The 15851-nt window shown below is 32.0% G+C and overlaps 2 protein-coding genes across 2 annotated transcripts; both read right to left on the bottom strand.

Moving 5' to 3' along the window:
* Window positions 1–412: 412 nt before the first annotated feature.
* On the bottom strand, window positions 413–2334 carry LOC102664678 (uncharacterized). The gene is made up of 3 exons (XM_006577492.3): window positions 1480–2334; window positions 834–977; window positions 413–649 (listed from the first exon to the last, which is right to left on the bottom strand). Exons 1-3 carry the CDS (start codon window positions 2332–2334, stop codon window positions 413–415), a joined length of 1236 nt encoding a protein of 411 aa, XP_006577555.3.
* A 7757-nt stretch (window positions 2335–10091) lies between these two features.
* On the bottom strand, window positions 10092–12014 carry LOC102664925 (uncharacterized). Its single transcript, XM_006577494.3, has 3 exons — window positions 11160–12014; window positions 10513–10656; window positions 10092–10328 (listed from the first exon to the last, which is right to left on the bottom strand). Exons 1-3 carry the CDS (start codon window positions 12012–12014, stop codon window positions 10092–10094), a joined length of 1236 nt encoding a protein of 411 aa, XP_006577557.3.
* Window positions 12015–15851: the final 3837 nt, after the last annotated feature.

The raw sequence follows: 15851 nt of genomic DNA, 5'->3' as shown, positions 1-15851 counted from the left end.
GATAGTAATAATTAATTGACCAATTTTGTAAGAACATTAGTATGAGTAAGTTTATAATCTATTATAAATAATACATAAGTCTCATGGCTTCCTAGAATATTGATAAAAATGTAAATAATATACAAATTACAATTGTGAAGAAAAATACCAAAGACAACATCAACAAATGTTGTTAAATCATTTAATAACAATATTTCATAAAATGGCTGTAATATTGGTATACATTAAGAATAATATTAATACTACTAATCTTGTTTAATTTTATAATATAACCTTAATATTTCATATTCAATAAAAGAATTTTGCATTAAGAAAGATAAGGGTTAGAGATATTACAACATTTATCTTATGAAGAATAAATCCTCCCAAAAGCTAAATAAGCTATTTGGAAAAGATAAATTAAGAGTTCACATTAAATCTTTAAAATGTTTGGTAGTTGTTCAGCCAAGTGAATATAGAAAAATCCCATAGCTCCAGTACGAAACTTGTTTTGATATCTCGTTTCTAGAGTGAGAATTTCACCATCTTTAATCTCAACAGAGCCTGGTTTGGGATAACAACCTGACATTCCAACTAGGTAACCTCTTTCATTTCCTGCTTCCTTTCCCGTTCCATATTTTGGTGTTGAAGTACATAAAACCCTTCCATCCTAAGTTAATCAAAGACATAAATTTAGTGAAGATGCATTACAATGGCGAACATCTTACAATGATAAAGTATTAATGAAAAAAGTTATTACTTAAGAATACCTGAAGCACATAAAATTTAATAAAACTTTATCTTCAACAAATCATAAAGATTATATAGGAATGAATACATATATCAAATATCACCTGTCCATAGAGAGTTGCATTGACAACACCAGTATGCATATGAGAAGTGCCATATATAAGATAACCACCTTTTTTCATTGGGATGTTTGCTTTCTTAACATGAGGGGAGTCACCATGACCAATTCTTGGAATGGTATATTCTGCCTATAAGAAATTAAGAAACATATGTTACCAACTTCCTCACAACAAAGTAATAGGCTACTATTATGGTTTGTAATTTAATTGAGATTTAAAAGTCCACTTATCATCTACTCCCTACGTCCCTAAATATAAGGCTACTTAACTAATTCACACCCTTTAAGAAAGTTGTTTAATATAGTTACTAATTTGTATTATTTTGCCGAAATTACCCAAAGTTTATTGAGACTCATAATATCTATCTTTTCACTTAATTGCTTTTACACCTAATTAATTAATGTGTGTTAGTCTTTTTATCTGGTCCTTATAAGAGAGATATTGTATTTATCTTTGAAATATATAATATTTATTGAAAAGTAATAAATTTTATTTGGGTCAAAAAATAATTAATGCAAAAAACAACTTGAAAATAGTACTTTATAAAAAGGAAAAAATAAAACTAAAAAAAGAGTCTTCTATTTAGCGAGGGTTGGATTGTTAAATAGTGTATCTTGAATAAATTCTCTACCTGGCAATCATGAATTGTTGAAGAGCCATTTGTTCTCACACGATCAGTTGTATCAAGTATATAAAACTTTAGTGGCACTTGGTGTTCATCCCAATCAACCCATCTTATTTTGTATCTCAGTGAAAGCTTTCTCGTTGGGCCATGAAAACCCTTTCTTAATTTGCATTGTAAGTTATCTTTACAACAAAAGAGTCCTCCTTTATAATTTAGGGACAATGGTTGATCATTAATGTCTCTTGTGACATTATAAAAGTCCTTTGGAAGATTAAGTAGGTCACATCTACATTCTGTGCAACCTTTCCTACTATATGCACCACGTGTATCGATAACCATGATGTCGAACAACCATTTTTCCTTAAATCCATGTGGAATATTTGTAGGATTACCAAATTCTACCGCAAAAGGGTCTGGAAGATTTGAGGATGTTCCTCGTGATTCTCCTCCTAATCCCCAATAATGTGGAAGCAAAAAGCCTCTGCATGCACCATCATTTCTTGTGTAATTGATACCTTTACTAATGTCATGAGATTGCTCAATGTACCGTGACATAGTAATATTTTCATTGTACTTTATTGCAAACCAATGATGAAGATAGGTTTCATATAAAGGTACAGATTTCCCATCTTCATCAACTAGTTCGGCATCAAAACTCTTGACCCCAATATGACCTTTTGGAAACTCAATATCATAAAGTGCTTTTGATGCAATTTTTCCTGGTCCCACTTCAAAACTTTTAGACACAAAAGTAGCCGATTTGATATGATTTTCAGACTCTAGGAAAATTGAGTATGTTGTGCCAGAGAGAACCACTATTATTGATAATGAAAGTATCATTACTTTAGAGATAATCCTCATATTAACCTGTACATAAATCATTAGGTATTAAGAAATTAGCTATGAAAAATATTTGCAAAGTCATTCTTCTTGGTAATCTTGTAGATAATTCAAACAAATGTTTTAAAATATGAAAACTAAAGTAAGAATGAAATAAGAAAACAAACTATTGGAACATTGGCAATAAAAATTGCATACCATAAAAGAAAAACATGAAGGCATGACCATGGCGAAGATTGGGTTTTCGATGAAAGTGTACAAATGTTGAAATTGTAAGGGGTAAATTTATGTGTATGCAAAGTTGTTGCTTTTATATATAGTAGATGGTTCGATAATAGTATATCTGGTGTAACTAAATGCCAAATCAACACACACGTTATTGTCTCATTTTGTTGGATATATAACGTATTTTTGAATTTACAGAATAAAGGTTTAAAGCAAATTTGATCAGCATTGACCAAGTTGGGTAACTATGCAAACTATTAGAAAACTTTTATAGCTATATAGGTGAAAAACAACTTGATATATTGGTTTATTTGAGAAAAATCATGTGCATAGCACTCTTCTTTAAGTGGTCTAATTTTTTTTGAGTATATTTTTTTATTTTGTTCCTTATTTTTCTTTTCTTAATATGAAACTATGCATGCATTTTTTTGATATTTTTTTAACTGAAATATTGTTTAAAAGATATAGATGAAAAATCTTATTTAAAATTTTTAAAGGAATAAGAATATTTAATTCAAATAAATGCATAAAAATATATAATTAGTTAAACTTTAGTAGGAAAAAGACTAAATTTAGGAAACTAAAATGTAAAATATATATTTGATAACCTAACTTACAATTTATTAAAGATAACAAAATTATATTGTAGAAGTTATTTTTAAATGCGATTAATTGAAGAAAGTTAAGATTTGAAAATTAAAAATATTACATAAATAATTTTTTATACATGGTAGTAGTTACAAATGGTGTTGGATGAGAATAGGTTGCATTCCAGCGTTATTATTTGATTGTATGGACTAACTTATGCGATTGGACTTTTCCCTTATTATTGGGAGGGGGGGAGGCAGGGGATAAGAGGCATTAGTTGGTGTTTACATTATTTTTCTTTAGGTTACACTTTTTTTCATATTGTGGTGGGCTTTTTTTTTCCTAATTTAAGTAATCCCTTGTACTTGAGGTTTTTATCTGGCAATGCATGGGGATTCCGATGCACTAGAGGGTTTTCCATCATCTAATTAATTTAGCACATTGGTTGCAGCTTTGGTCTTTTCGTAGATAGTCATCAACATGAAAATTGTGTATCCCTATTGAAACAAAATTATTTCAAAAGCTTGAGTTTTAACGATGACAAATATTCAAGAAGCAAACATTAAGTTATCCGAACCAAGCTATCTAGTATTGATTGCTTTAGGTGTTCTTTATAACATACGACTAAACTTAGAAGAATGGGGAAGATGTGGAGCAGTAGCCTATGGTAGAAATTTTCCAGACATAGATTCTGCATAATCAAAAGCAAAACTACTAGAAAGAGAGTGGTCATAATTAAGATGGAAAGGAAAACACGTTTTATGAGTGAAACTGAAAATATAACAAGCTATATATGATCAGAAGCATGATGTTAGGTATCTTTGGTAAAGGGACATATATTAGAAGCTACGCATGACTAAGGGATCATCCAAAGTATTCTAATTCAAAAGTCATGAGAATCCAATAAGACCACAAACTCACAGCACCATAGATACATTTTAATTTTGAAAAGCAAAATTTGTCATAAATGGTGGGAAAAGCAGAGAAGAGCAAAGAAACCCAATAAGAGCTTGACGGTGCAAAAGACATGGAAGAGAAAACTAGAGCTGAAATGCTAGTTGTATGAACATGGACAACTTATATGGTAGAAGTTTTCTAGACATAGATTCTGCATAATCAAAAGCAAAACTACTAGAAAGAGAGTTGTCATAATTAAGATGGAAAGGAAAACACGTTTTATGAGTGAAACTGAAAATATAACAAGCTATATATGATCAGAAGCATGATGTTAGGTATCTTTGTTAAAGGGACATATATTAGAAGCTACACATGACTAAGGGATAATCCAAAGTATGTAGTGCAAAAGACACATGTGAAAAAAACCATATCTATCCCATTCAGAAGCACACACTAGAGCCTAAAAGTTAAGATGTTTGCATAAGCTATACAAAAGCACTAATTTTGAAGTTGAGAGTTCTCCATATGACATGAATAAATTATGAAGAAGGAAACTCAAAGAAGACAAGAAGTCTTGACCAAGTATAAGAAAATAGAAGATAGAAGATTATAGCACAAGGCACTACAATAACCTTAGCATCCCAATAAGACATGTTGTAGACCAATCTTTTGAAGATTTCCAAGTATTCTAATTCAAAAGTCATGAGAATCCAATAAGACCACAAACTCAGAACACAACAGATACATTTTAATTTTGAAAAGGAAAATTTGACATAAATGGTGGGTAAAGCAGAGAAGAGCAAAGAAACCCAATAAGAGCTTGACGGTGCAAAAGACATGGAAGAGAAAACTAGAGCTGAAATGCTAGTTGTATGAACATGGACAACTTATATGGTATTTGAATTTCAAATTCTACCTTCATGGACAAATTATATATGGAAGAGAATTTGAAGGAGCTCATTACAATGAACAAGTTCCAGATTGAGAGGGTAAAGCGAGAGTCATCCTAAGAGTACCTTATATTAGAATAATCCTCCTTAGTCAAAACATTGATGAAGCCGAAGTAGACCCAAATCCATAGAAATGTTTATAAACACTTTCATTAGAGGAGCCGAAGTAGAAGACATCTTAGATGGTGCAATTTCCTTCCCTTAGGATAGAGGGAAGAACTCATGAGAATAATTAGAGGATGACTGCTACTAAGGGGTGTGAAGTTCTGGGAGGCTTTTTGAAAGAATACTTGGGTAGAGCCTATAGAGGATTAAAGAATACTAGGTGAAGAGCCTATAGAGGCTTATAGAGTATGAGGTGAAAAGCCTATAGAGTCTTAGAGAATACCAATGTTGTTGCCTATCGAGGCAAGGAAAGAATACTAAGTATAACCTACATAGATTTAGAATATTGGGTTGTGGTTTTGCTTGCAGGGACAAGCTAAAAGTACTAGTTCACCCCAACACATGGTCTACATCCAGATGCCATTCAAAACTTAAAGGGTTCCACTAATCAAAACTTTGATAACAACCAAAGTATTCTATATGCCAATTCCAGCTACAACGAGTACTCTCTAGGCCACCCCTAACACTACCCTCAATCTCCCCCGAGATTAAGACCCACCCAAGTACTTTTTGTCACTAAGCCAGTTTTGATGATTACTTTAAGTACTTAAGGATCTGTTAACTATTCCATGCCTATGGAATATGAGCCAAGTGCTAAAGCACTTGTCTTCTTAGGACTAGTTGTTGAGGTAGTATTCTCCAATGACTAATACTTTAGCTATTGTCCAGAGCCTTTCTATTCATGCTTTCTCCTTGTATCTCATAGATATAGATAAACTTGGACACAACCAGACTTAACAATCTCTCCTTTTTTGATGATGACAAATAGTATAAATTTTGATACAAAAAAGGATAAGATGAAAAGTTTAAGATCAAGGTACCGGATGTTTAGAGTGTACTGTTGCACACTACTTACTCTTTGTTTGTGTATTTGAAGAATGTAATTTTGTCATACAACAAACTTGTTAAGCATTAAAGCATAAAAAGGTCTTTTAAAGACATAATCAAAGAAAATATGTTATCAGAACACATGAGCAAATTATATTGAGATAAATGAGACTCTCCTTAAGTTTATTGCCTTGTGCATGTATTAGAGAATATGTATTAATCGGAGCATGCATAGCATATGTAGAAGAATTAGAAAAAAGTGAAAACACACATATGTGACCACCATAACACTTGTTTTATTAAAAAGACAAATTAGTACAAGTGCTTACAAATAAAAAAATTCCTATTCTAGTTTCTCCCCATTTGTCATTATAAAAAACATAAGTTTAAAGAGAAAAAGGAAATAAGTGGACCATCATTGTCAGCCTTCAAGGATGGAGGTTGAGGAATGGAAGGTGGTGACTTTTGTGGCGAAAGCGGAGGCGCATAATGTAGCTCCATGTAGAGCTTGTATGCCTTGGATCTTCTTCATCACTAGAGTCCTTCGCTTCTTGAAGATCAATGGTAGCAGAAAAGAGAAGGAGGAAAGGTGATTGGAGACACCACTTCAAGTAGAAGATGAGTCAAGAACAAGCTCACCACCATAGGAAACCATGGATAAGAGCTTGAAGGTAAGAGAAGATGAGTGAAGGGAGACAAAGAAAGGGGAACAAAATTTTGACAAAGAGAAGAGGGAGAATGAGGTCTGAACTTTGAAGTCTAATGATGCAATCCTACCCCCAAGGCCATTGGATAGAAGACTCTAAGAAGATTGGGCCAGAGACGCAAGAGAAGGCCCTAGGATTCTCATGAGCCTTATGGTAGATTTTGGGCCCATGGGCTAAGTATGAGCCCACTTATCTTTGTACATATTAGATTAGGATTTCATTATTTTTGGGCCTTCTATTTAGGGCTCCATAATGTAAGTAGGGTACCTGTTCAATTTCCCATATGGTTCATTCTTCTCCAATTTTTAACAAATATATTCAAGGGAAATGAAATACCGGCAAGCGCACGGGGTCGTCAAGTATTTAAAATTAAAACAGAGTGATCTGAGCATCAAACTAAAGGAACTTGCTTATTAGATAGAGTTTTATTTAGAAGTAAGGCATTGTTGGAACAAACATTGATAATTGATGGTTAAAAATAGAAATAAACTAATTCTATGGTAAAAACAATAAATACAAGTAAGTAAAAGTTGACAGCAATAGGTAAAAAGCGTTGAGTCTTTCTAACAAACAAGTTGATGCACATGAGGATATTTCTCTAATTAATCATGTTCTTGTGTTCTATGCTGTAGCCTAAAGTACTAAACCTTTGTAGGTAATGGCAAAGGTGTCCCACATCTGTTTGGCACTTCTGTAGCTATCAACCTTGGAATATTCCTCTTGTGATAAAGCACACAACATAGCATTTCTTGCTCGTGAGTTGAAAAGAAATCTAGATTTATGATCATCCGTTCATTTATCCTTGGGGATCTTGTTCTTCTAAGCACCTAGGGGAATCTGACTACCCTTTTCTACAACATCCCACATATGAAAGTGAGTGGATTCAAAGAAGGCAATGATCCCTTCCTTCCAGTCATCATAGTTGGCTCCCTTGAACATGGGAGGCTTGTTCACATTAAATCCTTCTTCCATTGTTTTAGGAATTTTGTTTCCTCTACTTTGACAAGAGCTCAACTGGAGGCCAAGCTTTGATACCAATTAAAGTACCTAAAACACACTAATAGGAGGGCTAAATAGTGTGATGGATAAAAACATCATCTATCAAAAAATTTGAAGGCTTTTCTGAAATAGATATCAATGGATGATAGGTTTCGCCCAAGGGGTTCGAAATCACTTTGTGCTGAAAAAGCAATTCACAAAACTTGGATACAATAGTATAGAAGTAAACTGTAGAAAAAAAAAACTAATTATATAGAAACAATAAAGAAAAACCAGTGGTTTTATACTCTCCCAACATTTGGGCTATGTCCAGTTCTCCTTCAAAACTTACAATGAAGTATTCTCTATGCCACTTCTGGCTACCACGAGTACTCTCTAGGCCACTAATGACACTACCCTTGATCTCCCCCTGAGACTAAAACCCATTAATAAAAGTTGAAGTGTTCCATTAATAAAATCTCTTATTACAACCTAGTATTCTCTATGCCACTTCTTGCTACAACAAGTACTCTTTAGGCCACTCCTGACACTGCCCCTAATCCCTCCAAGATTAAAACCCAAGTATTTTATTGTCACTACGCCATTCCTGGTTTTCACAAACAATAAATGTTTAATAGAAAATGTATTCTAATCACTCAAAGAGTGTTTAGAAAATAAGCTCAAACACAATGAAACTTGCTAACTTAGAAAAGCTAAGATTCACTGAATTTGCTCAAGATTCTTTTGTCCAACTAAATTGATAGCGTTACAACACTTTGCTCGTTTTGACTCAGATTATTCTTTTTTTGTGTGATTCAACTTTCTGTCACAAACATCTTCAAGCTTTATATAGACTTCAATGCTTTGATCCATTGAGAGATCCCAATTAGTTGTTGTCTAATAGCTTGGTGCTTTACACGAGGCAAATTACTGTGCAGAGAGAGTGTGGGGACAACAAACACATTTTAGCAAGCATTGTATGGAGAGGGCATTATTGACTCATTTAAAAGATAAAACACTAAAATGAATCTTTTAAAAGATAAAGGATCAAAACAAATTTTATTAAAAAGATAAGCAACCAAAAATATATTTTAGCCAAAATGTTTTTCCCCAAGTACAACAATTTTTCGCCAATATGTATGGCCGCTTCAATGTCTTTTCTTCATTAGTTCTTTGCAAAAAAGTTTACTTAGTTAAATGAATTGATTTGATAATCGATTCCAAATTCAACCTATCTGACAAGCTAGTTCAGATCGATTATGATAACACATATTAACATCATTCTAAGGGATAAGTGTTAGAAGAAAGTCTTCATCCTCTTGAAACTAAAAAATAATTATAAGATGGATTTTTAATTGTATAAGATTCTAGCATTGTTGGATGAAACATGGCATGCTTGAAAATTTAAAGGGCAAGAAAGACAAAAATAAAAAATAAAAAAATCTTCTATCGAAAATGTGCATGCTAATTTTTCCTTTTGATGACAATCATCAAGGAAACCTAATTTGCATGGTATGTTTTAAGATTTTTTCTAACTTTCCAAATTGTATTGTCATTATTATTGTTGTTGTTATTATTATTGTTGTTGTTGTTTGTGTTTGGTCCAATTATAGTTAACACTTTCTTCTTCTTAAAAAGAAATTTTGAAAAAAAAATAATTTGGGAGAAAGACTTTAAAAAAATTAAGAAATTATTATTTACTAAATGGAAATTAGGAAAATGTATTTTTTGTTTAAGAAAAAAGACAAGCGAAAGTAGCTTAAAAAAAAGTCGGACATCTTTGTCTCCATATCTCTCTCTCTTAAACTAATTAACATGAGATAAGAAAAATAGTTTTAAAAGAACTTTTAAGCTAATATTGTCAAACGTCTTTATTTTAAGAATTTTTAACTTTAAATATAAAGTAATTTTTAAGCTATACAGAATTTGGTAACAATGTGGCTGGAAATTTAAAAACTAGGCAAATGCTTCTAATATTCGGTAACCATCCAAGAAGTTGAATTTTTTTTAACTCTTGTTGAATTAAGGGATAGTAATAATTAATTGACCAATTTTGTAAGAACATTAGTATGAGTAAGTTTATAATATATTACAAATAATAAATAAGTCTCATGGCTTCCTAGAATATTGATAAAAATGTAAATAATATACAAATTACAATTGTGAAGAAAAATACCAAAGACAACATCAACAAATGTTGTTAAATCATTTAATAACAATATTTCATAAAATGGTTGTAATATTGGTATACATTAAGAATAATATTAATACTACTAATCTTGTTTAATTTTATAATATAACCTTAATATTTCATATTCAATAAAAGAATTTTGCATTAAGAAAGATAAGGGTTAGAGATATTACAACATTTATCTTATCAAGAATAAATCATCCCAAAAGCTAAATAAGCTATTTGGAAAAGATAAATTAAGAGTTCACATTAAATCTTTAAAATGTTTGGTAGTTGTTCAGCCAAGTGAATATAGAAAAATCCCATAGCTCCAGTACGAAACTTGTTTTGATATCTCGTTTCTAGAGTGAGAATTTCACCGTCTTTAATCTCAACAGAGCCTGGTTTGGGATAACATCCTGACATTCCAACTAGGTAACCTTTTTCATTTCCTGCTTCCTTTCCCGTTCCATATTTTGGTGTTGAAGTACATAAAACCCTTCCATCCTAAGTTAATCAAAGACATAAATTTAGTGAAGATGCATTACAATGGTGAACATCTTACAATGATAAAGTATTAATGAAAAAAGTTATTACTTAAGAATACCTGAAGCACATAAAATTTAATAAAACTTTATCTTCAACAAATCATAAAGATTATATAGGAATGAATACATATATCAAATATCACCTGTCCATAGAGAGTTGCATTGACAACACCAGTATGCATATGAGAAGTGCCATATATAAGATAACCACCTTTTTTCATTGGGATGTTTGCTTTCTTAACATGAGGGGAGTCACCATGACCAATTCTTGGAATGGTATATTCTGCCTATAAGAAATTAAGAAACATATGTTACCAACTTCCTCACAACAAAGTAATAGGCTACTATTATGGTTTGTAATTTAATTGAGATTTAAAAGTCCACTTATCATCTACTCCCTACGTCCCTAAATATAAGGCTATTTAACTAATTCACACCCTTTAAGAAAGTTGTTTAATATAGTTACTAATTTGTATTATTTTGCCGAAATTACCCAAAGTTTATTGAGACTCATAATATCTATCTTTTCACTTAATTGCTTTTACACCTAATTAATTAATGTGTGTTAGTCTTTTTATCTGGTCCTTATAAGAGAGATATTGTATTTATCTTTGAAATATATAATATTTATTGAAAAGTAACAAAATTTTATTTGGGTCAAAAAATAATTAATGCAAAAAACAACTTGAAAATAGTACTTTATAAAAAGGAAAAAATAAAACTAAAAAAAGAGTCTTCTATTTAGCGAGGGTTGGATTGTTAAATAGTGTATCTTGAATAAATTCTCTACCTGGCAATCATGAATTGTTGAAGAGCCATTTGTTCTCACACGATCAGTTGTATCAAGTATATAAAACTTTAGTGGCACTTGGTGTTCATCCCAATCAACCCATCTTATTTTGTATCTCAGTGAAAGCTTTCTCGTTGGGCCATGAAAACCCTTTCTTAATTTGCATTGTAAGTTATCTTTACAACAAAAGAGTCCTCCTTTATAATTTAGGGACAATGGTTGATCATTAATGTCTCTTGTGACATTATAAAAGTCCTTTGGAAGATTAAGTAGGTCACATCTACATTCTGTGCAACCTTTCCTACTATATGCACCACGTGTATCGATAACCATGATGTCGAACAACCATTTTTCCTTAAATCCATGTGGAATATTTGTAGGATTACCAAATTCTACCGCAAAAGGGTCTGGAAGATTTGAGGATGTTCCTCGTGATTCTCCTCCTAATCCCCAATAATGTGGAAGCAAAAAGCCTCTGCATGCACCATCATTTCTTGTGTAATTGATACCTTTACTAATGTCATGAGATTGCTCAATGTACCGTGACATAGTAATATTTTCATTGTACTTTATTGCAAACCAATGATGAAGATAGGTTTCATATAAAGGTACAGATTTCCCATCTTCATCAACTAGTTCGGCATCAAAACTCTTGACCCCAATATGACCTTTTGGAAACTCAATATCATAAAGTGCTTTTGATGCAATTTTTCCTGGTCCCACTTCAAAACTTTTAGACACAAAAGTAGCCGATTTGATATGATTTTCAGACTCTAGGAAAATTGAGTATGTTGTGCCAGAGAGAACCACTATTATTGATAATGAAAGTATCATTACTTTAGAGATAATCCTCATATTAACCTGTACATAAATCATTAGGTATTAAGAAATTAGCTATGAAAAATATTTGCAAAGTCATTCTTCTTGGTAATCTTGTAGATAATTCAAACAAATGTTTTAAAATATGAAAACTAAAGTAAGAATGAAATAAGAAAACAAACTATTGGAACATTGGCAATAAAAATTGCATACCATAAAAGAAAAACATGAAGGCATGACCATGGCGAAGATTGGGTTTTCGATGAAAGTGTACAAATGTTGAAATTGTAAGGGGTAAATTTATGTGTATGCAAAGTTGTTGCTTTTATATATAGTAGATGGTTCGATAATAGTATATCTGGTGTAACTAAATGCCAAATCAACACACACGTTATTGTCTCATTTTGTTGGATATATAACGTATTTTTGAATTTACAGAATAAAGGTTTAAAGCAAATTTGATCAGCATTGACCAAGTTGGGTAACTATGCAAACTATTAGAAAACTTTTATAGCTATATAGGTGAAAAACAACTTGATATATTGGTTTATTTGAGAAAAATCATGTGCATAGCACTCTTCTTTAAGTGGTCTAATTTTTTTTGAGTATATTTTTTTATTTTGTTCCTTATTTTTCTTTTCTTAATATGAAACTATGCATGCATTTTTTTGATATTTTTTTAACTGAAATATTGTTTAAAAGATATAGATGAAAAATCTTATTTAAAATTTTTAAAGGAATAAGAATATTTAATTCAAATAAATGCATAGAAATATATAATTAGTTAAACTTTAGTAGGAAAAAGACTAAATTTAGGAAACTAAAATGTAAAATATATATTTGATAACCTAACTTACAATTTATTAAAGATAAGAAAATTATATTGTAGAAGTTATTTTTAAATGCGATTAATTGAAGAAAGTTAAGATTTGAAAATTAAAAATATTACATAAATAATTTTTTATACATGGTAGTAGTTACAAATGGTGTTGGATGAGAATAGGTTGCATTCCAGCGTTATTATTTGATTGTATGGACTAACTTATGCGATTGGACTTTTCCCTTATTATTGGGAGGGGGGGAGGCAGGGGATAAGAGGCATTAGTTGGTGTTTACATTATTTTTCTTTAGGTTACACTTTTTTTCATATTGTGGTGGGCTTTTTTTTTCCTAATTTAAGTAATCCCTTGTACTTGAGGTTTTTATCTGGCAATGCATGGGGATTCCGATGCACTAGAGGGTTTTCCATCATCTAATTAATTTAGCACATTGGTTGCAGCTTTGGTCTTTTCGTAGATAGTCATCAACATGAAAATTGTGTATCCCTATTGAAACAAAATTATTTCAAAAGCTTGAGTTTTAACGATGACAAATATTCAAGAAGCAAACATTAAGTTATCCGAACCAAGCTATCTAGTATTGATTGCTTTAGGTGTTCTTTATAACATACGACTAAACTTAGAAGAATGGGGAAGATGTGGAGCAGTAGCCTATGGTAGAAATTTTCCAAACATAGATTCTGCATAATCAAAAGCAAAACTACTAGAAAGAGAGTGGTCATAATTAAGATGGAAAGGAAAACACGTTTTATGAGTGAAACTGAAAATATAACAAGCTATATATGATCAGAAGCATGATGTTAGGTATCTTTGGTAAAGGGACATATATTAGAAGCTACGCATGACTAAGGGATCATCCAAAGTATTCTAATTCAAAAGTCATGAGAATCCAATAAGACCACAAACTCACAGCACCATAGATACATTTTAATTTTGAAAAGCAAAATTTGTCATAAATGGTGGGAAAAGCAGAGAAGAGGAAAGAAACCCAATAAGAGCTTGACGGTGCAAAAGACATGGAAGAGAAAACTAGAGCTGAAATGCTAGTTGTATGAACATGGACAACTTATATGGTAGAAGTTTTCTAGACATAGATTCTGCATAATCAAAAGCAAAACTACTAGAAAGAGAGTTGTCATAATTAAGATGGAAAGGAAAACACGTTTTATGAGTGAAACTGAAAATATAACAAGCTATATATGATCAGAAGCATGATGTTAGGTATCTTTGTTAAAGGGACATATATTAGAAGCTACACATGACTAAGGGATAATCCAAAGTATGTAGTGCAAAAGACACATGTGAAAAAAACCATATCTATCCCATTCAGAAGCACACACTAGAGCCTAAAAGTTAAGATTTTTGCATAAGCTATACAAAAGCACTAATTTTGAAGTTGAGAGTTCTCCATATGACATGAATAAATTATGAAGAAGGAAACTCAAAGAAGACAAGAAGTCTTGACCAAGTATAAGAAAATAGAAGATAGAAGATTATAGCACAAGGCACTACAATAACCTTAGCATCCCAATAAGACATGTTGTAGACCAATCTTTTGAAGATTTCCAAGTATTCTAATTCAAAAGTCATGAGAATCCAATAAGACCACAAACTCAGAACACAACAGATACATTTTAATTTTGAAAAGGAAAATTTGACATAAATGGTGGGTAAAGCAGAGAAGAGCAAAGAAACCCAATAAGAGCTTGACGGTGCAAAAGACATGGAAGAGAAAACTAGAGCTGAAATGCTAGTTGTATGAACATGGACAACTTATATGGTATTTGAATTTCAAATTCTACCTTCATGGACAAATTATATATGGAAGAGAATTTGAAGGAGCTCATTACAATGAACAAGTTCCAGATTGAGAGGGTAAAGCGAGAGTCATCCTAAGAGTACCTTATATTAGAATAATCCTCCTTAGTCAAAACATTGATGAAGCCGAAGTAGACCCAAATCCATAGAAATGTTTATAAACACTTTCATTAGAGGAGCCGAAGTAGAAGACATCTTAGATGGTGCAATTTCCTTCCCTTAGGATAGAGGGAAGAACTCATGAGAATAATTAGAGGATGACTGCTACTAAGGGGTGTGAAGTTCTGGGAGGCTTTTTGAAAGAATACTTGGGTAGAGCCTATAGAGGATTAAAGAATACTAGGTGAAGAGCCTATAGAGGCTTATAGAGTATGAGGTGAAAAGCCTATAGAGTCTTAGAGAATACCAATGTTGTTGCCTATCGAGGCAAGGAAAGAATACTAAGTATAACCTACATAGATTTAGAATATTGGGTTGTGGTTTTGCTTGCAGGGACAAGCTAAAAGTACTAGTTCACCCCAACACATGGTCTACATCCAGATGCCATTCAAAACTTAAAGGGTTCCACTAATCAAAACTTTGATAACAACCAAAGTATTCTATATGCCAATTCCAGCTACAACGAGTACTCTCTAGGCCACCCCTAACACTACCCTCAATCTCCCCCGAGATTAAGACCCACCCAAGTACTTTTTGTCACTAAGCCAGTTTTGATGATTACTTTAAGTACTTAAGGATCTGTTAACTATTCCATGCCTGTGGAATATGAGCCAAGTGCTAAAGCACTTGTCTTCTTAGGACTAGTTGTTGAGGTAGTATTCTCCAATGACTAATACTTTAGCTATTGTCCAGAGCCTTTCTATTCATGCTTTCTCCTTGTATCTCATAGATATAGATAAACTTGGACACAACCAGACTTAACAATCTCTCCTTTTTTGATGATGACAAATAGTATATATTTTGATACAAAAAAGGATAAGATGAAAAGTTTAAGATCAAGGTACCGGATGTTTAGAGTGTACTGTTGCACACTACTTACACTTTGTTTGTGTATTTGAAGAATGTAACTTTGTCATACAACAAACTTGTTAAGCATTAAAGCATAAAAAGGTCTTTTAAAGACATAATCAAAGAAAATATGTTATCAGAACACATGAGCAAATTATATTGAGATAAATGAGACTCTCCTTAAGTTTATTGCCTTGTGCATGTATTA

This window comes from Glycine max, chromosome 3 (assembly GCF_000004515.6).
Source record: "Glycine max cultivar Williams 82 chromosome 3, Glycine_max_v4.0, whole genome shotgun sequence".
NCBI lineage: Eukaryota > Viridiplantae > Streptophyta > Magnoliopsida > Fabales > Fabaceae > Glycine > Glycine max.
The sequence above is the reverse complement of the archived record's forward strand: the minus strand, read 5'-3'. Positions and strand labels throughout refer to the sequence as shown.

Bases quoted from the DNA above. Each gene is read 5' to 3' on its own strand.
- LOC102664925 (XM_006577494.3), bottom strand. From the start codon at position 12,014: ATGAGGATTATCTCTAAAGTAATGATACTTTCATTATCAATAATAGTG. The intron at 10,657-11,159 runs GTAGAGAATTTA...AATTTCTTATAG, and splicing joins CAACAATTCATGATTGCCAG to GCAGAATATACCATTCCAAG. The intron at 10,329-10,512 runs GTGATATTTGAT...TGATTAACTTAG, and splicing joins ATGCAACTCTCTATGGACAG to GATGGAAGGGTTTTATGTAC.
- LOC102664678 (XM_006577492.3), bottom strand. From the start codon at position 2,334: ATGAGGATTATCTCTAAAGTAATGATACTTTCATTATCAATAATAGTG. The intron at 978-1,479 runs GTAGAGAATTTA...AATTTCTTATAG, and splicing joins CAACAATTCATGATTGCCAG to GCAGAATATACCATTCCAAG. The intron at 650-833 runs GTGATATTTGAT...TGATTAACTTAG, and splicing joins ATGCAACTCTCTATGGACAG to GATGGAAGGGTTTTATGTAC.